Source organism: Ahaetulla prasina, chromosome 3 (assembly GCF_028640845.1).
Source record: "Ahaetulla prasina isolate Xishuangbanna chromosome 3, ASM2864084v1, whole genome shotgun sequence".
NCBI lineage: Eukaryota > Metazoa > Chordata > Lepidosauria > Squamata > Colubridae > Ahaetulla > Ahaetulla prasina.
In genome coordinates this window covers 30,970,021-30,997,644 of record NC_080541.1, presented here as the reverse complement: position 1 = coordinate 30,997,644, position 27,624 = coordinate 30,970,021, and the positions used below count along the sequence as shown (strand labels likewise).

At 42.1% G+C, this 27,624-nt stretch overlaps 1 protein-coding gene across 4 annotated transcripts; it reads right to left on the bottom strand.

The window, feature by feature from the left end:
• Positions 1-4,454: 4,454 nt before the first annotated feature.
• On the bottom strand, positions 4,455-17,829 carry PABPC1 (poly(A) binding protein cytoplasmic 1). Of its 4 annotated transcripts, none has more exons than XM_058176955.1 (15): positions 17,111-17,829; positions 12,538-12,731; positions 12,325-12,440; positions 11,619-11,758; positions 9,889-9,983; positions 9,523-9,660; positions 9,342-9,437; positions 8,412-8,684; positions 8,197-8,287; positions 7,654-7,764; positions 7,138-7,292; positions 6,550-6,634; positions 5,726-5,856; positions 5,518-5,611; positions 4,455-4,885 (listed from the first exon to the last, which is right to left on the bottom strand). In XM_058176955.1, the coding sequence occupies exons 1-14, from the start codon at positions 17,301-17,303 to the stop codon at positions 5,519-5,521; spliced, it is 1,911 nt and encodes a 636-aa protein (XP_058032938.1). In that variant the 5' UTR covers positions 17,304-17,829; the 3' UTR covers positions 4,455-4,885; position 5,518. The 4 variants fall into 4 exon arrangements, with proteins under 4 accessions (XP_058032938.1, XP_058032939.1, XP_058032940.1 ...); XM_058176956.1 differs by having other exon boundaries at positions 7,654-7,761; XM_058176957.1 differs by having other exon boundaries at positions 11,628-11,758.
• Positions 17,830-27,624: the final 9,795 nt, after the last annotated feature.

The window sequence follows — 27,624 nt, the reverse complement described above, 5'->3', positions numbered from 1 at the left end:
GCATGTGTTGGATAGGCAGTGGTTGGTCAGATCTAGGATGTGCTTGTGGGGGGGTTATATTTGTTTTGAATAGTTGTTAAGGCTTCTTTGATTGGCACTTGGGTGAAGAGGGATATGACATTGAAGCTCACTGGGCTGTAAGTTTTGTTTCTTTATGATCTCTATGAACTGGAATGAGTTTTTTACATATGAGGTGATGGATTCTGCATAGGGCTGTAGTTGTTTGGCGAGAAATTTGGCTAGGTTTTGTAGAGGTGAGCCTATGGAGCTGACTATGGGTCTAAGTGGGGTTCCTTCTTTGTGTATCTTGGGGAGACCATAGAGCTTAGGGCATCTGGATGATTTCTCTCTGGGAATTATTCTTTGCTGGATTTCTTCGCTGATGGGGGAGGCTTTTATTCTGGATCTAGTAGTTTTTTCTAGGTAGGTGGTGGGATCTGTGTTTATGGGTTTGTATGTGGAGTCTTGGAGTAGGTTGGTTAATTTGGTTTGGTAGTCTGATGTGTTCATAACCACCGTGGCGTTGCCCTTGTCTGCTGGTAGGATTATTATGGTGGTGTCTTATTTCAGGTTAAGTAGTGCTGTCTGTTCCTCTTTGAGTAAGTTGCTCTTGGGTGGCTTGCTGGTGCAGAGGATTTTGGTGATTTCGAGTCTGATTCTGTTAGGGTTGATTTTGGTCAGGCTGGTTTCAACTTCGCATATGATGGGAGAAAACCCGAATAACCAAAGACATATATATGCTGTCTGTTCCTCTTTGAGTAAGTTGCTCTTGGGTGGCTTGCTGGTGCAGAGGATGTTGGTGATTTCGAGTCTGATTCATCAGGGTTGATTTTGGTCAGGCTGGTTTCAACTTCGCATATGATGGGAGAAAACCCGAATAACCAAAGACATATATAAGTTCCATATGAGAGTTAAGATTCCAAATAAGATGCAACCCATTGAGGTAACTTAAATTGTATCCCAACTCAGAAAGCGATCAAAGTAGAAAGCGATCGAAGTAGGGCTGTTCAGTAGCCTCTTTGCTTCCATCTTTTACATAATACCTGTAAGTCTTTGTATTTTCCAGTTTCTGATCTTCCTAAATAGCTTGAGAAAGTTTTCCCTGTAGGGCCCTTAGTGCTCTGAGCTTGTTTCCTTGCAGACAGACGTTTCATTACCAAAGTAGGTAACATCATCAGTGCTAGTTTTGTTTTATGAAAACGGTACCTTATCCCAGACACCAAACAGCCTCAAGACCACTGCAATATTGTTTCTAATGATTAGGAGATAAAGTAATTGTCAGTACTGAGCAACATTGACAGCAGACACACAGCAACATTGAGCTTATCAAGTGCTTTCAACCACATGGTGTTCGTATTTCCTGGATGAGATAAGAGGACATCAGGTAAATTTGCAGTAAAGTGATTTGGATTTTTCTGTTTAAAAGAAAGTGATTTCATTCTTGAGTCATCAAATTATTTGATGCTAAGTTACTGGCTCCAATTTTTATATGAAGCTCACTTAAGATCATCTATTATCCTCAAGAAACACTGTATTTTCCTTTTCATATTCCCAACTGTGTCTATAACATCTTTGAGGCTGGAGGTCAGTTTACCCAAGATGGAGATTTATGCTTGACTTATCTTTAACCTCCAGCTGAAGCTTGCTATCTAAAGTATTTAAGTGTGTCTTGCTATTTTTTTTAAATAGGAATTTGTATAAGCTTATTTTATTCCTTTTGGCAAAGTTTCTAAGTCCAACTTACTGCTTGTAAGATAGCTACATTTTATGACAATATAGTGAGCAATGTTTAACATCAACTCCCTAATAGGAATCTATAAATTTAATGACAATATAGTGAGCAACGTTTAACATCAACTCCCTAATAGGAATCTATAAATTTATTTTTGTTATTGTTTTACTGTACCATTAATCTAGATGTTTTTAATTTGGTAGGATATTGTTACTGGTTTTTGCTTACACAAAAGGATTCATTTGATACCGACAATAGCAGGTTGAGTTTAGGTGGCCAATATAGTATAATTGAAAATAGGACTGACAAGAAGTATGGTCAATAACAGCATTAATCAGGATAAGCTATTTGGAGCGATTAGAACATGATGAAGCAGGTAGCACTTGAACTTGGTCAAAACAAAGGCTCCGTATGACACAATCTGTCACTGTCATCAATTCAATGCCAAATATTATTTCTTGGAAGAGCATTATCTTCTTGGAGATTAATGAAGCCACGTAAGAGCCTGTTTTGGAGACTCCAGCAACAGAAGCTTGTGGCCACCTATTCATTTGTGAAAAGAAACACTGCCTTTAGATACCCAAGGGATTTTTGTTGGAAAGCTTTTCTTTCCTAAACACGATTGCAACCAGAACTTGTTAGATCAGTTTGAAAGTTCTTGGAATGATAGCAACATGGAATGTTCTGGTAAGGTACCAGAGCTAGAGGTTTTAACATTAATCTAAGATTTCTATACATGTTTTCATCTATTTTCCAATTTTTGTAGTTAGTTTCCTGACCCCAATCCCATCAGTCACACCCTGGAAAATTTGATCCCAGAAATAAGCTTGGAGAAACAATGAATGCTTATGGTGGTGTGTTATGCTCAAAAAGGTGGAGCACAGTTCAAAAGATTTCTCAATTTACTGCGTCTTCCTAACACATTACAGAACGTGTAAGCATCGGTAAAACGTCAGCTATTCTTTCGCTCCATGCTTCGCATTTGGAGTCATCACAAACTTTGGATGAGTTCAGCCAATCCAAAGTAAGCACATCCAGAAGAATGTAAGCAGTTCTCTTTCCTCCTTGTCCAGGCAGGACTTTGTCTTTTCAAGGCTACAAGTTTGTACAATATGCTAAAATTGCACAACTTAAGATTTGAATGGTCAGTTATAAGCTAATACCTATTTATATCATCATCATTTTAGTCAGTATCTATCCACTGCAGGATGAAGGCTTTTTCTGCATGTTTCCAACCAATATGGTCCTGGGCTTTTACTAATTGGACCCACAATATTTGATGTCAATCTATCTTAAATCGCTTGTTTTATGGACGCTTTTTATCAAGTGGGATCCATGTAGTGGTCTACTCCAGGGGTCTCCAAGACTTGTGGACTTCAACTCCCAGAGTTCTTCAGCCGAAGTCCACAAGTCTTAAAATTGCCAAGGTTTTTTTTTTGTTTTACATTTATTCAATGGAAGGTGATACAATAATGGAAATTGAATAGTGTGTTAAATGTGATTGGCAGGTATTCGGCCAGCTAAGCATAATTTTCAAGAACCTCCTCCCCTTATGCCTGAAGAAAAAGGTTTTCGATAAGTGTGTCCTACCTGCTCTAACATATGCCAGTGAAACATGGACACTAACCTCACAATTGATACAAAAGCTAAGAGTGGCGCAAAGAGCCATGGAAAGATACATATTCGGCATTACAAGGCAAAATAGAAAGACCTGCACATGGATTAGAGATCAAACGAAAGTGTACAATATCATCAAGAGAGTAAAAGAATTGAAATGGAAATGGACTGGTCACATAGGGAGAAGAACTGATGACAGGTGAACCAAGCCAGTAACAGAATGGATCCCACGTGATTATTTATATTTCTTATTTCTCAAATATTTTCAGGACACCACCTCCACCTGGTAGCATAGGCATATATACTGTAAATAGAAAAACTGAAGGGACGCTACCTACAAGTCTATGCCTAACCTAACAGTGTATATCCATTTCCATAAGAATTCCGAGTCTTAATGTCATGCTGCAGCAGAGATTATCAAATAAATACCATTTATCCTAACTACAAAGACAGGATAGCATAGCCTGATGCTCACAAATGAGTACCAAACAACTGCTTTTGGTGTCCTGTGTTCCATTACTTTGCTTTTATACAACAGTAATTATTTAATCCCAGCTTGATTAAACCATGTAACAATGGGAAAATATTGATTTGCAAAAAGAACCAGTGCATCCGGTTCAATTTACTCCCTTACTCTTACTTCTTACAAATATTTGAATGTTACCTCATTTAATTCAGGCAATGTCATTGTCAATATTTGCTCTAATTTATCAACCTGTTCTATCAGGTCTGCTGTCATTATGAACATTCTGAATCTATTTTGATTCCCAAATGTAATAGCTTTTTAAAATAGCAATAAGGGATTGATTTAAACCAATTTATATTACATTTCAGTGTATCCCTAAGAATCTTATTACTGAAATTAATTAAACTAAAAATAGCCAATGAGTATCCAGTTTTAGTTAATAACCTGAATAAACCAACTGTTTTCTTTCAGAATTCAGAATTATTAAGAACAAAACTAGCTTTTATAGTCAATTTTCAAATTTATAATCAACCTGTTAATAGTGTAGTATAAAATTATCTGAACTTGTAGTATAGGACTTTATAAATTCAAACTATTGTTTGACAAAGTCATTAAAAGAAGAAAAAAAAATCAAAATGCCAATGTTTAAGGAATTTTTATTAAAGCAAGAATTTTAATCCAAATTATGGTTCTTTGCTCAGCTATCAATCCTTACTGCTAACTACAACAGTAGTGATATTCTGAGCTTTTCCACAGTAAATTACAAAATTAAAGAAAGGAATGCTTTAAATTTTTTGTACTGTGCTGAAAATTCTTTTCCCCGGGTTTATAAAACATTAATTTGTTTTTTAACTTTTGCTATTTTTTTTTTGGATTTTAAATCAATAGGTAATCTAGGACTAGCAGTTTTGCTAGTCCTGGCATTTGTTGTGTACATAAGCTTCAAAGTTTCCTTTCCTTTTTTTATTTATTTTATATTTTGCAATGTTTTTCTCAATATTTAGTAGTTTTTCCATGTTTAGATTTTTTTCTTCGGTGAAGCGATATAATAATACGTAGTCCTGGGTCTTCTGTAATAAAAAAATATAAGAACGAAGAAATACATTATCTTGAGGCCCATTTCACTGTTAGCGCATTATTTCTAAGTCTCAAAAGCATTCTATAGCCTCTTAATAAATCCGTTCTTCAAAGTGGAAGTGAAATGGCCACTAAAGCAAACATGTGATGGGAGAATTGCGAAGCTCACTGGCTGCTACCATCTCATCATGAACAAAAATTAAAGTAGAAAGGCATCTGGCCATATTAGTTAAATATTTCCATTAACAATGACTGGAAGCTAGATAGATGCCATTGGCTTTCTGAATGTCTGAATACGGTTTTCTAAATTAATCTTGCCAGCCTACAGATTTCATACATATACTTCTCAATTCCGACAGAATTAAGGCCGCAACATCTCTGGCCTTTTATCTATCACTGATAAATCTTGTTTTGAGCCAAAAACCAATGCCGGTTGAATACAAATCTCAGAGATAGTTGATTTCCAGTAATAATCTATCACTTGCCAAGCAACAAGGTTCTAACTGGACTTCGAGTATACTGGATAAAAGTTAACAGCCAATTATGATGTGCAAAGCCTATTTCCTGCAATGAAATGCAACTCTAATTTATTTCCCATATGAAGCCTATTCTCATGAATACTTACATTAGACACTTGGAACTCCTGCTGGATTGTTAACTGCTTTCTGAGCAGCTTCTTTAGCTTGATGGGCTTGCAGTACGGCTACAGCTTCATCAACCTAGTTAAGGGGAAAACTGGATTACTACTATTACTACTAGGAAAATAGGCTGGATTCCAAAACAAACAAACAAACGAACAAACAAACAAACCACAAACTGAAGAATCTGCCTACCTTCGAACGAAGAGACTCAGGAGACTCAAGCATGTGGAGAAGTTCTGAGTTGTCAATTTCTAGCAACATACCAGTTATTTTACCCGCCAAAGTAGGATGCATGGCTTGGATAAGAGGGAACAGACGTTCTCCTAGAAAACAATTCATAATTCGTGAATTTACAAGACTGCATGATCTGTGTATCTATCCTAAATGGAACTATTTCTTTAGTTCTGTTCCACTACTACAAAAATTAATTTTTTCTTTTGACAGAACAAGCTAGTTAAGAGAATAAACTCAAAGGTGCTCATAGCAGTAGGATCTTAAGACTGCAATTTTGGACAGCTAATGCCATTATCAATAAAATGATTTGGATTAAGAAATTGCTTCTCTTGATATTCTCCTTGATCCTGTAACTCTGTAACTAGCTTCTTCCATCTAACACTTGAACATTCTCTTTCCTCTATGTAACTTTCAGCTGAGTCAACTCGATTTGTAATAGTGGAAATTTAAATAATGTCAACAAAGAATAAAAAAGAATGTCAGAAGGGATGCGGGACCCATCTTCTGGGACATCTGAGGACTGAATCCAAAGTGCATGCCTTGCATAGAAGACTTCTGCTTACAGAAATGTAATTTCATTCCTTGCCTTTAGATAATGCAATAAGAAAAACTGTGCAAGTGGACAGGAGCACTGATAAATAGGCGGTGCCACCAGCTGTTATCTTTCTTCTGCAGTCAGTTCAAATATATTGCTGTAACTTTCCTTCCATGCTCTCAGCATGACAGACCAAAACCTGTTTTTCCACTCTCCCCATGTTCACATGATTTTAATAGCAACTTACCCAACATCTGCTTTTGTTCTTGTGGAGGGGCAGAAGCCAACATGGAAGCAGTCAATGGTTCCTGACCTTGTACATGGACAGCAGGCTAGAATTTCAAGACATTGAATAAGTTAACTAATTTGTTCGATGATTTTACATCAAATACTATGCTGATTAAAACTGCATTACTCTCATTCAATCACTCAGATTGGAATACCACAAAGAGCAGAATGCTGCATCTGAATAGCAAATAATTCAGTAGAGCAGGGGTGTTAAACTCATGCCATCACGGCAATGTCATGTGACGTATTGGGACTTTTTCCCCTTCGCTAAACCAGACATCCAGCCCATGGGCCAGGAGTTTGACTGCCCTGCACCAGTGTATAACAGACTCTACTTGGAGATACAAATGTGCTTACTGACAACATAATTTTACTATATGGCCAGCAAGTTCATCCTTTTCTTGAGTAATAAAGAAATCTTGACTAGAAAATCCATCCAAAGCCTGCTTTCACAATTTATTTTAATGCTTTTTAGATATTTCTAACTATGCCTAGGTTCCAGCTGTTACCCCAACTTTTAAGGATGTCCCATGGTTTTCATGCTTACCTGCTGCATAGCAACCTGAGGCTGTGTGTTAAGATGCTGCTGAGGATTGCGAACTCCCGCAGCATACTTATACTGTGGGACAGTGCGTACAGCTGGAGTGGCTGCAGCAGCTGCTGCTGCTGGACGTGGACCCATGGTCTGTGTTGATGTGTTTGCTGAAAAGAAAATGATTTCAAGCTAAGAGACAACACTTTTCAACTTACTACAATAAGTCTGCTTGCACAATTTTTGCTTAAGTGTTTTAAAAAATATATGACATTCAAACTTGAAAGCACAACTGAACTGCATGTTTCATGAATTACCCTGATGTAAATGTAATTAGAGTATATACATATCCATCATGCAATCCCCTTTTGGTATAACAACATTATGCATAACATAAATGACAAAAAAGGGGAATTAAAGAAAACTAGTTACACTATCTCACTATCCTTCTTCGTATTTTTCTATCCTTACTGCCAATGCTTCCAACTTGCCTTGTTTAAAAATTGAAGTAAAAAACCCTTCAGAACTCACCAACACGCTGTGTTGACATGACTCGTGTAACTTGTGAAGCTGGCCTCATGGTACTAAATGGTGGTCTGGGAGCTGTAGGGCGGATGGCACCTGGCATATTCTGGAAAGCTGCTTTTAAGATAATTTAAGCATGTATTTTAGCAAGTAATAAAAATAAGCCCACAGTTCACCTGGCAGAGTCCAGGCATTCTTTGCCGTGGCTCCCACCCTCTGGAATACTCTCCCTCCAGAGGTGAGCGCCCCCTCCACTTTCCTGGGCTTCTGAAAGAGCTTGAAGACCTGCCAACTTGCCTAGAACTCACTGAGCAGCATGCAACCCTTGGGGTGGTTGGCACCTTGAAAGCCCTCCTCCCACCTTTTAACTTATTCTGTTCTTGTTTTTATCTGGCTGTTTTACTGATTACATTTTTATTCAGTCTTTAGGGTTAAGATTAGGGTTTCTTGTTTTAATTGTACATCGCCAAAATCACTCTGTGAGATGGGAAGTATCTAAATTAGACAAATACAAATAAATAAATTTTATAAGAAAACCAAGTCACTTACGATGAGGTCTGGCACCCTGAGCAGCCCAGCGAGGACTTGGTCTAAGTTGAGTAATCTGGCTAGTAGGATAGTAGGCTGCACGGTTTTGTGTCTGTTGAGGAAAAAAAGAATAGTTGATTCAGATTCTGGCTTTCCTTCAAGAGCTCAAGCCAGTATGATAATATATATATATGAATAATGAATTTAAGTTTAATAGGAAGAGGTTCAAATCATACCTGCGGGATAGCTGCCATGAAATAACCTGAAGGAGGTGCTGGTTGGTAAGGATTGATGACAGGATTGGGCACTGCTCTCACGCTTGCCATTCTCTGCATATATTGGTTGGTGAGGTGAGCCTGGCGTTCCTCTTTACGTTGAGCTAAAGCCACGTATAGTGGTTTGGTGGCCACAATTCTACCATTCATTTCTGTTACTGCTTTGGTTGCTTCTTCCGGTGAAGAAAAGCAGACAAAGCCAAATCCTTTACTGCGACCTCCTTCCATCATGACCTATCAAAAGAAACACACAAGCTTTAAAACACTCTATCTGAGCACTGCATCACACTGTTTATCTGAATAGACCAGGGGTGTCAAATTCTTATTTCATTGAGGGCCGGCATCAGGGTTGTGTTTGACCTCGGAGAGGCCGGGGGGGGGGGGGGCGTGTGGCCAGGGTGGACATGGCCAGCTTGATGTCACTCCTGTAAGGGGCGCCTGTGGTGGCCTGAGCGCTCTTCCAGCAAAAAGGGGCCCCCGAGCCCCATTTTCGGCTGCCACGGCATCCTGCAACCCTCTGCCAGTGAAAACAGGAGCTCGGGTGACCCTTCTGAGCTGTTTTCATTGGCAGAGGGTTGCAGGACGACGTAGCAGTCAAAAACAGAGCTTAAGAACCCCTTTTTGCTGGCAGAAGCACTGCGGGCGATTCTTCACTGTTTCCAGGGCAACCCCACAGGCCAGATCTAAGTACCCTGTGCGCCAGATCCAACCCCCTGGGCCTTGAGTTTGACACCCCTGCTATAGACTGTAAACATTTGCACTTCTACTGATGACTAAACCCTGATAATACAGATGGCTACACTTGAACTATGCGGTCCTTCCATGTAGCCTACTGACTGGACTGATAACATGACAGGTAAGCAATTTTCCAACTCCAACTGAGTTGTTTACCTTTGCGCTAGTTATTGTGCCAAATGGTGAAAATTCTTTGCGCAGACGTTCATCATCAATTCCATCATCTAAATTTTTCACATATAGATTTACACCCTTCGGGAAAGAAAAAAAGAATGTCATAAACTGTAAAGAATGTAAAAATTCAGCAAAAATGTTAACTATCAAAGTGACATTTTACCTGGTATCTTGTAATCCTATCCTGCTTCATTTGTTCAAATTTGCGTTTAAGCTCTGTTTGTCTTTCAACTTTTTTCTGAGCTCGTCCAACATATATTTGCTTCCCATTGAGTTCCTTTCCATTCATCTCATCTACAGCCTTTATAAATAAAAAAATACTTTAAACTGCTGTAACTCAATATAAAATGTGTTATACTCAAAGCATAAAGAATTGTTATAAAAGATTTGATAATATGAAATCAATACTGCAAAAAGCACAGACCAGACTTAACATAGTGTGATGTGTATCAACAAAAACAAGAAAGATCCCAAAGTTAAATTGGTAGCCACAATATTCCAGTTTGCACACAATCATATACAGGCTTACTTTTTGGGCATCCTCATGTCTTTCAAAACTGACAAAGCCAAAGCCTTTGGATTTTCCACTTTCATCAGTCATAACTTTCACACTCAAGGCAGGTCCTATAAAGCATACAAAATTTGTTACATATATTTGTCATTTACCCATATTCAGAGAAAATCTGTGCCATAGTTTACAAAGATTCTTTCAGATGGGAGAGCATCAGAAAGACCAACAATAAACCCATTTTGTCTTCCTTAGATTTCTTAGACATTACAGTAACCGTAAAAAAATGACTACTGAACATATTTTTGGACTGAACATATTTTTTATTCTGGAAAGCCCTTCCCCTATCTACTGCCCTCCAAATTAAAATCCAAGCATCCCCAGTCAGGACATCAATGGTACAGTTGGGGAAGACTATGTTGCTTACATATTGTGTCCAATGTTAAAAGTGCTATTTAATAGCACATCAGGCATGTGTTTTAAAGAAGTTAAGTCAGAAACAGAGTGTAAAACTGTGAGTAAACAATTCTGGGTTCCTCTGAAAGTAAGCGTTCATTAGGTACAATTTTAACATTTAAACTAATCAAGACCTGCAATCAGTCTGGACCCACCTTTACAGCTATATTTCTACTGTTTATGGCAGCAAATACTAATGATATTTTGACATAGGTTTATTTATATACTCGTGGGATAATCTGAGAATTATAGGTGTTATAACAAGTTAAACGTACTGTGTGTACTCAAGCATAAGCCCATCAAGAAGATCCTTGAGTTTTTGACAAAAATACCATGAAAAATATGAGTTAGCTTATCCGTGAATGATATATTTTCCATGGTATTTTGGTTAATAATTCAACTGTCAGTTTAGCTGTGAATATATATGGTATGTTGAAGTAATTATGGTACTTTATTCTTTTTATCATTATCAGCCTTTCATCAATGGTCTTTAATGGAAAGGCAATACAGTAAATAAATAATGAATTAAAAACAGTGACCACAAAATCACATTGTTTAATTCTTATGCAGAATATTACTAGTTTAGTTATTGCTATCTCCAGTTAAAAGCTGGACTATCGCAATGCGTTCTACATGAGGCTACTCTTGACGTATATTCGGAAGTTACAAGTGGCACAGGCAGTTCTTGGGGCTTTTAGGTTAGCCCATGTTACACCAGTTTTATGAGTTGCGTTGGCTGCTGGTTTCCTTCCGGATACAATTTAAGGTGATCGTTATCACCTTTAAAGCCCTTCCTTAGCATGGGCCCAGGCTGAGGAATCGTCTCAACCCAATGGGATTGGCCCATTCTACCCATGCTGGGAGAAAGGGTATATTGTGAGGCTGTTGGTCAAGGAATTTTTGCTGGTTGGGTCCAGAAGAGCCCTTTCTGTCGTGCCTCCTGCCCTTTGGAATATCGTATCCACCAAGATGAGATCCACATCGTCCCCAACCTTCTATAAGGGCCTGAAGACCTGGATCAGTCAGTTGGCCTTGGGCTCCAAAGGGAGTACACCCTCTAGAGATGGCTATTGGAATAAGAACTCACCTCTCCCTGTGTATTTCGTGCTCCCTTTCCCCATCTTTCAATTATGAATTATCATTATCATTTATTGTGTTAGTGTTTTTAATGAGATGGGCAGCATGCAAACCTAATAAATATAAGCTAACATTAGGGAGTTGCAGTTGGGTAGAAATATTATAGTAAGATACCAACTCTTCTCGTTTTTATATACATGAAAAGATCAAGACATTACCAAACTTGCCAAAGAGTTCTTTCAGTCTCTCATCATCCATGTCTTCTCCAAAATTCTTGATGTAAACATTAGTGAACTCCTTAGCGCGAGCTCCAAGCTCTGCTTCCCGTTCTTTGCGTGATTTAAACCTTCCAACAAATCTAGTTTTTAAAGGCAAGACAAGAAGCTACTTAGGTATTTTGAAAATGCTCATTACATGACTATGTCTAAAGGAATACTCTTTATGATCAATCCCTGAGGTGCTCACCCATACGTTGTGTCATTTTCCTGCATGCGGGCAGCTGCCATAGTACACTGCAGTACACCTTCAGGTAAATAGCAGAGTACTAAGCTTGTCTAGCCCTGTCTTACAACAGACTTCTCAGAATGGAGTAATTATATTACCCCGCTGTGCTTTCCCATCCAGGGAAGCATAGCACTGTGGTATGATGACTCCTGATTGTGACATGTTATGTCTCTCACAGTTCCTGTACATAAGTTTTCCCTCTTTTCCCCCCCTGGATATATATTTATATATATATTTATATATCTATATCTATATATATCTATCTATATATATATATTTAGATATATATATAGATATATATTTCTAATAAGATAAATCAACATTGGAACAAGGGTGTCTGATTTAGATTTCTGTAAAATGAGATTTCTCTAAACATAATTTAACTTTTAAAAGCTCAAAGAAAAATACTTTTGTACTCACACTTTACGATCGTTAAGCAGCATTCCGTTCATTTTTTCAATAGCTCTTTCTGCAGCTTCTTGTGTTTCAAAATGTACAAACCCATAGCCTTTGGAGCCATTCTCATCACACACAACCTGTGAAAGTATTGGAATGCTTGTGAGATCAACTGAACCTAATCATGTTAATTCCAATCTGAAGCATTTCCCCATTTTTTGCTTTCCTTCCACTCACCTTACAAGAGAGGATGTTTCCGAAAGCTGAAAATGTATCATACAAAGCTTTATTATCAATTGATTTATCCAAGTTTTTAATGAAAATGTTGCCAACACCACTTTTTCGAAGAGATGGATCACGTTGAGACCACATGATACGGACTGGCTTGCCTTTAATGACGTCAAAATTCATGGTATCTAAAGCTCGTTCAGCTGTAAAACAAAAGGATTGTTTTAATCCTAATAGAATGTCATTGTTTATAACTTCAACTTTGTTGTTTGCTTCCTGATCTCCAAAGAATGATTAGACTACTCATTCATCTGAAAATTATGGAAGCAGCAAAGGAAAAGTTGACAGTTTAGCAGATGCAAACTACACATTTGAAAGTGGAAGACTATGTCATATTTTGTACTAACAAAATTATATTTTAAACTTAAAAAAAACCCCAGCTAGTAATATTTACTTCTTAAGCTTGAAATTTAAAAAAAAATTAGGTGGTTAATGAATATGGTATATTATATTGTTATACTACAAATTGCAATAAGCATATAACCAACCTGTGTCACAAGCAGTTTTTAAAAGATGGAAGATCATTTTGCAGTTATTGGCTTGCTACCATACTAATAAAGAAAGTAGATTTCTACTCACAAGCAAAATAACTAAAATATTTCTTGAAGTATGATAGATTTTCTTAGGAAATAAAAAACTGGAATCACCCCATGGCATTTCCAAACTAAGGTAAAATAAATTCTATATTACCATAGTATAAAAGGGTTATTTTCTAGTAAATGACGGAAACTGGTAACACAGACTGTTAAGGTTCGTTTTTGCTAAAGCTATGTCTTCAAATTCCTATTTCATCTGCAACTCAATAAACCTTGCCCAATGAACCAGAAAGTACAAAATTTCTGCAATACCACTGAATGTTAGCCAATAACAAAAAGGGGACAGAATCAGAGTCAATGGGATTAAAGTTTCAAAGCACTACCTCAAGTTCAAAAATGAATTTTCAGGCAAACTAGTCTTTTTGTGCAAGTTTGCATCTTCCTACCAACCCATGCTCAACACAGAACAACATACCAAGAAAAACAACTGGAAAAGCTTTCCCCATAAGTCTATTAATTGTTTCCTTACACAGTAACATCTAGAAACAATCAGGAACATGAAAACAACCTACAGGAACAATGCTACAGCTCTTGCATTCTATATCAATTTATACACTATTGCATACCAGTGTTAGAATTTGCCATGTACCATATGTACTATTACATAGGCTTAGTACATAATAGTGTTAGAATTTGCTAAACATATAAAGTATTTTTATACCCACTATTTCTATCATCCCTAACAAATCTTGTAAAGCCAGGTTGGTTATAGGTACAGGTAGTCAATATCAGCAGCTAAAAAGTTTAACCAGGCAACCATGAATAAAGTGTTAGTAAGATTTATTGCCCTTTAAGGAACAATGCAGAGTGCAGCAACACAAATGGCAACAATGTAGCCAGGCTCTAGTTAGTAGGTCCTCTGATCGAAAACAGGAGAGCAAAGTTAAGGTAACAGCCCCATATTTCTAACTCCTGGTCTGCAACAGGAGCTTAAGAGCTTTTTAATCTTAACCTGAATGTGGAGTGCTGCTAGTTAAATATGCTACCTCAGGTTTTTGTTTTTTTAGAATGCAACTCTGAAACAACAGCTCCACCTGCTGCTTTCAAGGCAGATCACATACCCTGGAAGTTGCCAATTCAGTAGAGGTAGCTTAACCCCTTCGCATTAGTACAAAATTTGCATTGAAGGCAAAGAAAAGAATAGAGGCAGAGGTCAGTGAAAAAGGAGAAAACACAGTGTATCAATTTAAATTATTCTAACAAAAGGTACAGATGCTTTCCTCCATAATATTTATTTAAATCCTAGTACTAATAAGATGAAGCAAATTATAAGAGTTTGAACTCTCAATAACATTAATCAGGAATATAGTAATAATGCTGCATACATATTCTATTAACTTAAAAAAATGCAAGTTATTTTCAAAAAAATTCACTGAAGCATTTAAGCAAATCCTAAATAGTTTTTTCCTAAGTAACTGTGTATGCTGTAGTCTGTATAGAATTTACATATATTTTCTCTGAATAATGTCCTAACAAAAGAAAAAAAAGCATTTCAGAATTACCTAATTAAATAACTTTATTCTTCACTTTTAAAGCCATTGAAAATGCAAAGCTTTCCTGCCGTGGTAATTAGTTATTAAACATTAACTAAATTTGATGTAACAATAAGCTAAAATTTCTTTCAGTCCAGCTTTGATTGGGAATAAACAATGTATTAGTGCGTGTAGCTTCATAGTTCTCATTTTATTTCCTCAGACATCAACAGTTGCTTACTAGTTCCAATTAACTGCAAAACTCTAGTTTATTTTTCCAATAAGAATCATCAGCCATTATTTGCTGTTTTTATCTGTTATAGGCTTTTAGGAAAAAAAAGCATAGCATTCTAAGGGTTTACTTAATTTAACCCACACTCTGAACATTCAGGTTTATTTAGATAATTTAAGAAGAACTAAGTAATGGCATCTGTAGCATATACCAAGATATTGTTCATTCATAGACAGGCTAGAATTCTAAAGAATTCTGAATTCCAGTTTACTGTGATGTCTGAACACACCTATTATTTTCTCGAATAAATGAATCCTCAGCTAAGACATCTCAGCAAAATACTGAAGTTAGCTGGAAAAAACTCTATAATACTTTCTGAGAAACAGATCATTAGAAATAATCCTATTTCTGGGCAATCCCTACAGCCTCAATGAAGAGACTACTGTTTGCTGACTGAATTCATACGCAATCTGTCCTTCAATATACTGCCATGCTTGGACAATCCAAGCTTACAGGACTAAAAAACAGTGGCTCCCATTTTCAATTCATGCAAGACAATGTAAATTGGAAACCAGTTTTCCATGCCTTATGAGATTTACTGATCTGCAATGTGATTTTTTTTTCCTTAATGCATTGTGTATGCCTATCACAAGAAATAATCCAAAATAAATGAAGAAACAATTTTATTCCATTTATTCCTCACTGGTTCATCTCATTTATTCTTCACTGGTTCATTTCACTGGTCATGGAAAACACAAGCGCTTATTAAGGTGTGTTTATGAAATATGAAATAAGAAAAATCATACTCATTTTTAGCCCAACAGATATTTATTGCTTCAGTGTGTCAACTACTCTTGAAGTAAAAACAAAATCACTTTGAAGAGGATTTAGGAATAAAATCCAACTCCTGGTGGTCTTTCATTTGACAACAGCTCACCCATCCCCTTTCCATCAATATCGTCTAGCTCTGCTGGCTTCCCTTAGATATCCTCCAATGGCAAGTCAGAGGAGTTTTTCTCAGTGTCTGGTCCCTCAGACAGTAAGCTAGGGAACTCGGAGGAAAACAATGCTATTTTACTCTTTAATGTAGGTCATTAGAAAGAAACATTTTAGATGCTTTATGCAAACTGAACAAAAAAACCCCACAAATGTCAAAAGGCTTCAAAAGCCATGATCAAGAAAAATCTTCTTTTAGACGTGGCCCAAAAAGATTTTAAAAGTAGGCTTCCAAACCGTGTTTAAAAGATGAACGTGTTTAATTTTTAATATAGGGAATCCGGCTCATCGCTGCTCTCCAGGCCCACGGGGCAAAAAAAAAAAAAAAAAAAAAAAAAGTACTCCATAGGAGGAGGAAAGAATTAAACACGGCCTAGAACTGGTTTCAGTAACTGCAGGGTCAGGGCCTGGCTTCCGCCTTTATTCTGCCTCCACGACTTTGAAACTTATCATTAAACTGGAATTTCCGCCAGGCTGCCTTTCATCAGCGGTCCGGATTCAGCGCCTTCGCCGGCGGAAGCGAGCTCCCGACACGCCCTTGCGGGGGACATTTTAAGGCCCTGCCTCGTGATCCCGAAGTCTGCGTAACCCTTCGCGGAAGTGAAGGGCCGAAAAAGGCCTTTCAACGGCCAAGGCCTCACCCTTCACTTTCGGTGTCCTGCCACGAGGGCTGGCAAGTCTCCCTTCCCGCACACCTCCTCCTTCCTCCCCCTCCCGCCTCGTTTCCCGCAAACGGCGTGATCGATTCCCCCTTAAACGGAAGCCCAAGTAGGGGGCATCGACGTGCGGGCCTCCCTCCCCGTCCTTTCTCTCTTCCCCCCCCCATCCCCCGCCTGCCTGCTATCCCGAGCGCGGGGGATTCCACCCGAGGCAGGCGCGGGAAGGGATAGGCCCGAGATAGGGAGACCGCGCTGACTGTAAAAAAATGGAGGCTAAGCTGGAGTTCGCGTAGGGACAGCGAAAGAAAGGCAGTGGCGGCGGCTGGCCGGAGCCCCGAGGGAAGAAGAGCCCTCCCTCCCTGCCTTCCTTCCCACACGGAGACCGAAACTCGGCTGTCTCGTTCCCCACGTGTCCTCCCTCCCCTCTGCCGCTCCCGTCCTCCTTCTCCTTTCCCCCCCCCATGTGCTCGGCTCGGGAAAGTGGATCCCGGGGAACGCTCGCGTGGGGGACCCAAGACCCCCTTTCCTCTACCCGCCCCCCCCCGCGACCCTCCCTCGCTTCCTCACCGTCGGCGGGCTGCTGGAAGTTGACATAGGCGTAGCCTAGCGAGCGCCGGGTGATCATGTCTCTGCAGACGCGGATGGAGAGGATGGGCCCGGCGGGGCTGAACTTCTCGTAGAGCATGGCCTCGGTGACATCGGGGTGCAGGTCGCCCACGTAGAGCGAGGCCATCGGGTAGCTGGGAGCGCTGGGGTTCATGCTGGCGGGGGGACGGGGAGGGGGAAAGAGGCGGCTGGGTAGATTCGCGAGCGCCGAGGAGGCCGCGACGGGCCGGCGGGTTCTAAACTCAAACGGCTCCGCGGCGGCGGTTGGCGACGGTTGGCGGCTGGCTCGAGCGCTCGGGGCTGCTGGCGAGTGGAGGAGCAGGTGGTCCTGTTGCTGCTACCGCTGCTGGCGGGTCTTCTTCCTGCTGCTGCTGCTGCGTGGATGGAGGTGGTTTGGGCGGGTCTCCTCTCGGCTAAGCCGGGTCCGGGACTTCGCTTCGCTTCGCTTCACCGGGTTATTTTATACCAAACCGGCCGGTTGCAGGTGGGGGCGGGTAGTAAGGCGAGGGATTTTTTTAAAATATTTTTTTCGGATTTTAAATTTTTTTTTGGATTTTTAAAGGTTTTTTTTTTCTTCTAGTAGTAAATGGTGCGGCAGAGCTGGTGTGTCCGGGGAAGGCCGGAGCACACACACTGTGCGCACAGCACCGTCATCGGCCGGGGGACAAGGGGGAGGCCACCGCCCCGGCCACGCACTATATATAGCCGCCCCGCCCCCAGCCGCCTCCACCGCACAGCACGCCACGCACTGAGAAGCCTCTGCGCGCATGCGTCGCCTCCAGAGGCTGGGGGAGTGGGAAGAGCGCACGGAGAAAGGGGCGGGGTAACAGCGCGTACCGCTTAGGTAGCACGTTGCCCTTTACGAGGAGACGCAGGTGCCCAAATTTGGGCAGCCGAAGGCGCATGAGCAGTTGGTAGAGGTTGGGGAGGGGTTCAGTTCACAGACCTATGACCAAGGAAGGAGGGTATTATTGAAGGGACTGTCGAGAAGTAGCCCGAGAAACGCATGCGCTTTCAGCTCGATTACGTAACGGCATACCCGTCATAGTCTTCCTTTTCGGGAAGAGCAACGTTATGCAAAGTTTGGACAAGAAACTTGCGATTTTTTAAAAGGCGAATTATAGTTAGACGGACATGAAGGATTTTTTTTTTGTTTAACCAAAATCTTAGAATTGAGTTATCTATGGAGATTCTCAGTTATCCAGGTCATGGTAGTCCCAAAGGTGCTTTTTCAAGAGGCAACTGGACTTTCTGGTTTTTCTTTGAAGACGTTTCGCTTCTGAGAAGCGAAAAGTCTTCAAAGAAAAATCAGAAAGTCCAGTTGCCTCTTGAAAAAGCACCTTTAGCACTGTGTTGATTTATATACTGTAAAAGTTTCCTGATGAACAAATTAATTTACTGATTTTTTTTCTTCCGTTCAGTTGTGTTGGAGTCTCAGAAACAGTTCAGAAGTGGTTTGCCATTAACTCCTTCCTAGGGCTGACCTAAGGTCATCCAGCTGGCTTGATACACAAAGTGGGCTTTGAACTCATGATCTGTTTCCCAGCCATCTGATGCCTTAAACCACTACACCAAAGTGGCTCTCACTTACTGATAACTTCCTGTAAAGTCCACATACATGCCTTTCGGGGTGAAGTGTTATATAAAGTGAGAAAATGAACAGTAGTGAGCAAAAAAATTAAAAGGCAGGAGGTGAAAGAAAAAATTAATCTTGAATATACCAATACTTCATACATTACATTTTGTTTTTTTAACGTTGTCACTGTTCTTTCGTGAGAATTTCATCAACTCCATCTAACTTCTTTCTCTGTCTTCCCCTTAGCATGTTTATGTGTCATATATTTTCCTTTGTGATTTAATCCTCATACTTTGTATTTTCAAACCACAGCACGCTTCTTTCATACCCATTATTCACATTTGCCTTCAATCCTTATTCATCCAGTGCCTATTTATTCTAGACTTACCTTCCTTTATTCTCTCATGTAGATACTAAGGATCTCACTTTAGTCAAATGCTTTTACCGTTCTTTTTGATGTGTCTAATCCTTCCTTTCACTGAGCAAAGTAGACAAAAGTACAGTCTTGAGCCATTTTCAGACAAACATTTATGTTCATAAATCACTTTTCTATCCAAATGTTACCAGTATTTTTGTATCTTAATTTTTTTCTCCATTGATTTTTCATTCTTTAATAAACATTTATGAGATAGATATTATACACTCTATTTTACCTTCAAACAAAATTCATGTTTTTGATTCATACTGTCAAATATTTCCTAAAATAATTTTCAGCCAACAGCATGTATCATCTGTATACAGAATACAAATACATTCATGTTCCAATCCAACACCTTATATACTCATTAACTATACTAACTATAACTACACTAAGCAACCAATGACATCCATATTGTCATTTTAGTCCATGCACAATTTTAAACCATTTTCTACATATTCCATTTGTTCTCATAGATGTTTTACTTGCAACCTATGATACTGTGATCAAATTAATGGGAACCAACTTCCAATTTTACTTTGGTTCAAATTTTGGTATTAATGTAATATGGCTATCTACCTCAAGTACATGAATCTGGACCAGGGGTCTCCAACCTTGGCCACTTTAAGACTTGTGGACTTCAACTTCCAGAATTCCAAAGCTGGCTGAGGAATTCTGGGAGTTGAAATCCACAAGTCTTAAAGTGGCTCAGGTTGGAGACTCCTGCTCTGGTCAATTGCTAATACTAAAGTAGCTTTCAACTTGCAACCAAACATTCAGCAGTTACAGTAGCATTGAAAGTTACAGCCATTGTAGCGCCACTGCAATCACATGATTAAAATTCAGGCATTTGGCAGCCTGCACTCACAACTGCAAAGTGCTTTAAGTACATCCACCCACCTATCTCTTCCCCCTTTTATTCCCTTTTGGTCCTTTCACTCTGTGGTCTCTGCCACCTTAGCTGTTTTTGTCATTTTCTTGTTCCTGTTGGTTGCCACACATGCCTGGCCTTTCGTGAAGCAGCTGCTGGCTACACAAGGCTTTCTTCCCAAGGTTGCGTATTGGTTGTGGCTTCCTTGCAATATCTGGGGAAGATGGCCTTGTGTGACAATCAGCTTCCTTGCAAATGGACAAGGCAAGCATACCACATCAGTAGTGAACAAAAAAACTGCAAAGGTCAGTTGGGGCAGCAGGAGCTGCAGAATACAGGGTAATGAGGGTGACTGTGACTCTGCACCGCACTTTCTGGCCAGGCTGGGGCAGCTGCAGATGCTAGGGGCGGCTGTGGCTTTGGGCTGCTCTGCAGCTCAGGGGCTTCTTGGAGCTCCAGAATCAAAGCACACCATGTAGCCTCAGAGCCATGTATTCTGGGGTATGTGAGCCCACCTAGTTAAACTAGGCAGGACAACATGATATATGAGCTAATTCTATTCAATTGTAAAGGCTGTATTTGTACAGAATCTTACAAGTCTGAAGGTATAGACTTCCTGCTACCACTTTTAGCCACTTGATCAATTATGGAGAGTCCTTCCTAAGTTTCTTTCTTTGACTGTTAAATGACTGTGGGCTCCTCCCTCTCTTGTCTGAGCCTTCCCAGGCAGCATCTCTTTCCCTCCGTTCACAAGGTCCTCTACACCTGGGGACTCCAACCTTGGCAACTTTAAGCCTGGCGGACTTCAACTCCCAGAATTACCCAGCCAGCTTTGCTGAATTCTGGCAGTTGAAGTCCTCCAGAAGTCTCCAGAGTGTAGACTCCTGCTCTACACATTCCATTACAGGCTTCTTGCCAATGCAAGGCAGGGTGCAGGGCAGCCAAAGGGGTAGCATACAGAACTGGGGGGGGGGGTTGAAGGGGAGATAGCCCCTTACTATGACAGAACCAAGGCTTGGACTTGGGGCTGGATGGGATCAAACCCAGAGCGACTTAGATTGGTGTTGGTCCCTATCTAACAACTGAGAAATGCTGGAATTGCCATTGCTAAGCAATGCAATCATGTGATATCATGCTTTACAACCGCCACTCTTTGCAACAGAAATTCATTGTAACAATGATAAACTGAGGACTTACCTATAAAGTGTTCAAGTCTGTTCACTTTATTATGAAATTTCTCTTAATCAATAAACTTACTCTCTCACATTGATGCTTTTCTCAGTGTTCTGCTGGAGAAGTCCAATCTAGTGAGACCCCTCCTCAAGAAGCCCTCCCTGGACCCAGCTATTTTGGGTAATTATCGTCCAGTCTCCAACCTTCGCTTTGTTGCGAAGGTTGTAGAGAGTGCTGTGGCGCGACAGCTACCCCAATACCTGGATGAAGCCATCTATCTAGACCCGTTCCAGTCCGGCTTCTGACCTGGATACAGCACGGAGACAGCTTTGGTCGCATTGGTGGATGATCTCTGGAGGGACAGGGACAGGGGTTATTCCTCTGCCCTGGTCCTATTAGACCTCTCAGCGGCTTTTGATACCATCGACCATGGTATCTTGCTGCGCCGGTTGGGGGGATTGGGAGTGGGAGGCACCGTGTATCGGTGGTTCTCCTCCTATCTCTCTGACCGGTCGCAGACGGTGTTGACAGGGGGGCAGAGGTCGACTGCGAGGTGCCTCACTTGTGGGGTGCCGCAGGGGTCGATCCTCTCGCCCCTTCTGTTCAACATCTATATGAAGCCGTTGGGTGAGATCATCAGTGGCTTTGGGGTGAGATACCAGCTGTACGCTGATGACACCCAGCTGTACTTTTCCACCCCAGGCCACCCCAATGAAGCTGTTGAAGTGCTGTCCCAGTGTTTGGAAGCGGTAGGGGCCTGGATGGGGAGAACCAGGCCCAAGCTTAATCCCTCCAAGACGGAGTGGCGGTGGATGCCGGCACCCCGATTCAGTCAGCTGCAGCCGCAGCTGGCTGTTGGGGGCGAGTTATTGGCCCCAAAGGATAGGGTGCGAACTTAGGTGTCCTCCTGGATGAACGGCTGTTGTTTGAAGATCATTTGACGGCCGCTCCAGGAGGGCCTTCCACCAGGTTCGCCTGGTTCGGCAGTTGCGCCTTCCTTGATCGGGATGCCTTGTGCACAGTCACTCATGCGCCTGCTACCTCTCGCTGGATTATTGTAATGCTCTCTACATGGGGCTCCTTGAGGTGCACTCGGAGGCTTCAGTTAGTCCAGAATGCAGCTGCGCTGGTGATAGAGGAGCTACGTAGCTCCCATATAACACCGCCTCCTGCGCAGACTGCACTGGCTATCTGTGGCCTTCGAGTGCACTTTAAGGTTTTGGTCACTACCTTTAAAGCGCTCCATGGCTTAGGGCCTGGGTACTTACGGGACCGCCTGCTGTTACCATATGCCTCCCACCGACCCGTACGCTCACAGAGAGGGACTTCTCAGGGTGCCGTCCGCCAAGCAATGTCGGCTGGCGGCCCCCAGGGGAAGGTCCTTCTCTGTGGGGGCTCCCACACTCTGGAACGAGCTTCCCCCGGGTTTACGCCAAATACCTGACCTTCGGACCTTCCGCCGCGAACTGAAGACACATCTTTTCATTCGCGCGGGGCTGGCTTAAATTTTATTGATTTTAAATTATTTACTATTAATTTTAATGGGGTTTTAGTTTTATATATTTTAAAGTTTTTTAGGCCAATTATAAAATAAGTTTTTTAATTTGTATTTTAAATTGTATATTGCATTGCTTGTTTTTATTTTTGGCTGTACACCGCCCTGAGTCCTTCGGGAGAAGGGCGGTATAAAAATCGAATAAATAATAATAATAATAATAATAATAATAATAATAATAATAATAATAGTCCATACTTCTCAACTTTTGCTCATTTTGCTTGTATTATACACTTTCAATTATAATTCACTCATAATTTATTAAATGTGTATGCTACGTGACTTCCAGCAATGCTACAGTGCAAGAAACAAAGCAAACAAAAGATGGGCAAAGAAACAAACATTAAGGGGGACAAGGGAAAGGAAGAAAAGGGGTACCAATGGTCCTTGCCAAAGGCTTGGGTAAAAAGCCCCAACTTCAGGGCCTTTCAAAATCCAGTAGGGTGGAAGCTGTTCCAGTGGTGAAATCCAATTTTTTTATACTACCGGTTCTGTGTGTGTGGCTTGGTGGGTGTGGCAGGGGAAGGATACTGCAAAATCTCCATTCCCACCCAACTCGGGGGCCAGCCAGAGGTGGTTTTGCCAGTTCTCCAAACGACTCAATTTTTCTGCTACCGGTTCTCCAAACTGCTCAAAATTTCTGATATTGGTTCTCCAGTACCTGTCAGAACCTGCTGGATTTCACCCCTGTTGTTGTGTCTGCGCCCCCCGAGCCGGGGCCCTGCCAGAAACTGACTCGGAAAGTGAGGCAGAAAGGCCATCTGTCAGGCTGCCTCTGATTATATCTAGGAAAGAATACACCTTGACTTCATTTGCAAATAAAGAAAAGTACTTTTACTAGGTACATCTGGATAGCAGCAGTGTTAAGTTGAATCAGAGACAAAATATGGCTAACAATCTATATCCCCCCTATTACTCCCTCCTCTTTCCCAAGAGGTCATCAGGTCTGGTCCAATGCCAGCTCCTTCCCGGGGTCCCATGGTAATCTTCTTCCGCAGGTCTCTGGCTGTCAATCATATCAGGAATGCAATGTCCGTTAGAGTTCACGCTTAAACATTCCTGTTTCAAAACATTAATCTCCCCTCCCCCCTTAATTATGTCAGACCGACACTCTTAAAGGGCCCTCTCTACTCACCTTAAATTCCTGCTGTTAGACCTGCTTTTCTGCTCTCCATTGGATAGATTGGCTGAACTCTAAACCTTGGTAATGGAAACTGAAATATAATTGTGGAGAATTCATATCTGAAAACAGAGTTCAAGCATTGTGAGCATGATTTCAGATTGGATGCAGAAATGGTTCAATTTGCCTACAAAATAATTCCAGCACATATAAAGCTGTACATTTAAATGTGACCTATTTGTAAATTCCAATTCCCAGCATGTGTAAAAATTAGATCACTTAATTTAGGTGAGTAACTATAACTAACAATTTTGTTCTTGGGTTTCTATCTATTTCACTAGTGCAGGGGTCTGCAAACTTGGCTCTTTTATGACCTGTGGACTTCAACTCCCAGAGTTCCTCAGCCAGCAACTGTTAGATTCGGGCAATAACGAGGCAGGAGACCAGGATAGTGACAACAGCTCTTTACTATATGGTGAACCCAGCAGCCAGTGCTGGGAAAAACCTCTCTTTATATACAGTTTAGCCGGAGGCTTCAACCAATCAGCAACGTGCTATTTTCCCGCCAAAACTTTTAAAGATACATTACACTCCTTCCCTCCCAGAAAACACTTTACCAATATTTGCATAAAATTAGCATCTTATTTTTCTACGTAATCACGCAGGTAGACTGGGCGTCTCCTGACTCTTTCGGACCTGCGCAATTCACTTTCTGGGAGTGAGTCGAGCTGACCGGAGGGACTGTTTGTTCCTCTCAGCTCCTCCTCTAGGCCATCCGGCCCTGGATTATTTGTAGAGTCGTCCCCGCTGTCTTCAGGATGGGCCGGTTGGTGTCGCTGGACCTCCTGGAACTCAGATAAGTCCCGCGTTTGCCCCGGGTTTGAGTCAGCTGTAGATTCAAACGTTGGGTAGTCAGGGCCTGTTATGTCTGTTTCTGATTTATCGGTTATACGTTTCCTTATCTGGTCTATGTGGCACTTCCATACCCGGCCATCCTCTATCTCTACTAGATATGATTTTGGTCCTGTTATCTCTAGGACTCTTCCTGTTACCCAGGTCGGACCCTCGCCGTAGTTGGGTGCCCACACTAGGTCGCCTACTGCCATGCCTCTTGTTTTACCCTGGGTCCCTTTGTACCCGTCTGGTGTGTAGTTTGGGTTTAAGCGGTCTAGTGGGCACCTGAGCTTCCGACCCATTAATAGCTCTGCGGGCTTCTGCCAGTTGTGACACAGGGGTTCTGTGTTGGACTGCCAGGAAGGTATCGATTTTTGTTTGCCAGTCGCCTGGCCTGATTCTGGACAATGCTTCTTTGCGCCCGAACGGAACGTTCTGCAAGGCCATTCGTCGCAGGGTGGAAAGGCGCCGAGAGGACATGCCGGATGCCCTCTTCTGCCAAATATCCTTCAAACTGGGTTGCCGTGAATTGCGGGCCGTTATCGGAGACTAACGTGTCGGGCAACCCGTGGGTTACAAATAGGTGCCGTGGGACTGAAATCACGGCCTCGGCTGTCATGGATCTCATGAGAATGATTTCCAGCCATTTGGAGTAGGCATCGACTACTACCAGAAAGGTTTGGCCGTGGAAGGGCCGGCAAAATCGATATGGATCCTAGACCAGGGCCCTGGGGTCTCTCCCATTCCCGAATCGGGGCCGTTGGGGTAGCGGTCTGGACTCCTGGCAGGCCTGGCATTTCCTACCCTTCAGCAATTTCCGAGTCCATTAAGGGCCACCACACATAGCTTCTCGCTAGACCCTTCATTCTCACGATCCCTGGGTGGCCTTCGTGAAGGAGATCCAATACCTTTTTCCTCAATTTCTCCGGGATCACCACTCGATCCCCCCATAGCAGGCACCCCCCTTGAGCTGAGAGTTCCCCACGTTTTTTTACAAACTCTTTAAAACGCTCGCCCGGCGCAGCGGGGCCAACCTCTTTGTACCCAACCAATCACAGTTCTTATTGTAATGTCCTTATACGAAGCCCGAGCCACCTCTTTGGATGTGACTGGGCCAGAGTCCAAAGAGTCAATTAGCAGAACTGGTATCCCCGGAGTGGGGTCTTCGATAGTCTCTGGTAACGGGCATCTGCTCAGGGCGTCTGCATGCCCTAATTCCTTTCCTGGCCGGTGTAGTAATTTGTAAGAATACGCTGCCAGGAAGATAGTCCATCGGGTCAGTCTGGGCGAAAGTGCCACGGGCGTTGGGCGGTCGCCTGCCAACAGACCTAGCAAAGGTCTATGGTCCGTGATGATTTCAAAATCACGACCAAATACATATTCATGGAATTTCTTTACTCCGGAGACTATAGCCAAGGCTTCCTTATCAAGCTGGCTATAATTCCTTTCAGTTGATGACATGGTTCGGGAGTAATATGCAATAGGGGCTTCTGTGCCATTTGGTAACCTGTGGCTGAGCACAGCCCCCACCCCATAGGGAGATGCATCGCAGCTTAACACTAATGGCAGCGTGCCATTGTATTGGATAAGGAGGCTATCACCGATAGGAGATTCTTTACCCTTCGAATGCCCTAGCTTCCGCCTTTCCCCAAGACCATGCAGCCGTCTTTGCTAGTAATTTATGCAGCGGCTCGGCTACTGTTGCCTTATTCCTTAAGAATACCGCGTAGAAGTTGACCAGACCTAAGAATGCCTGTAACTCCGTTTTGTTCTTTGGAACCGGGGCCTTCCTGATGGCCCGTACCTTGCTCTCAGTGGGTGAATCCTTCCTGTCTATCCGTAGCCCAGGAATTCCACAGACTCAACCCCGATCTGGCATTTGTTCAGTTTAACTGTGAGACCGGCAGACCGGAAAATGCCCAAAACTTTTCGCAGCCTTACCCTAATTCCTCTAGATTCTCAGCGGATACCAGTACATCGTCAAAGTATGGTACCACCCTGGTAGTCCCTGCAATAGCCGCTCCATTAGGTTCTGAAATAACCCTGGAGCCACACTAACCCCAAACTGTAACCGGGTACACTTAAAAGCCCTCTGTGAGTCACAATTGTCTGCGCTCGCTGTGCTGCTATCTACGGGCAGCTGTTGATAGGCTTGGGCCAAGTCTAGCTTGGCAAAACTTGCCCTTGCCCCATTGAGTGCAGTAAGTGCTGTACCACCGAACGGGTAAGCACTCTTTGCAACGCTTTGTTAAGCGTTGCCTTGTAGTCAGCGCAAATCCGGACCGACCCGTCCGGTTTGACTGGGGTGACTATAGGGGTCTCCCACTTAGCATGGTCAACTGGCACTAGAATTCCCTGGTTTACTAGCTTGTCCAGTTCCCGGTCAATCCTGGGCTTTAGGGCTAACGGGACCCTCCTAGCCTTTAGACGGATAGGGCAACTTGGGGTCTAAGTTAAAAGAAATAGGGGTCCCTGTACTTGCCCAGGCAGTCTCTGAAAACGCCCCAAATTCTTTGACGAGTGCGTCTTTGAGGTCGACTTCGTTTCTGAAGATTCCAGTCACTCCCATGCCCAATGCTCAGAACCAGTCCAGTCCCAACAAGCTTGGCAGGGTCCCATCGACGATGGTGATGGGCAGAGTTTTCTTGTATTGTCCATACTCGACGTGGACGGACGTTACCCCTCGAACAGGGATGCGATTCCCTGGTAGTCTTGTACCTTTAATTTCTGTGGTTGCAGCTTGCGCTTATGATGGCGGGTAAGGCTCTCACGAGAGTGTCCCAGGACATGATCGTGATCGCTGAGCCGGTGTCCACCTCCAATCGGCACGGCACCCCTCAATCTTTGCCTTTGTAAAGATTTTTTCTA

Coding starts and splice junctions, on each gene's coding strand:
- PABPC1 (XM_058176955.1), bottom strand. CDS start 17,303: ATGAACCCCAGCGCTCCCAGCTACCCGATGGCCTCGCTCTACGTGGGC. Junction 11,759..12,324: donor CTGCTTAACGATCGTAAAGT/GTGAGTACAAAA, acceptor TTTAAAAACTAG/ATTTGTTGGAAGGTTTAAAT. Junction 9,438..9,522: donor ATAGGATTACAAGATACCAG/GTAAAATGTCAC, acceptor TCTTTCCCGAAG/GGTGTAAATCTATATGTGAA.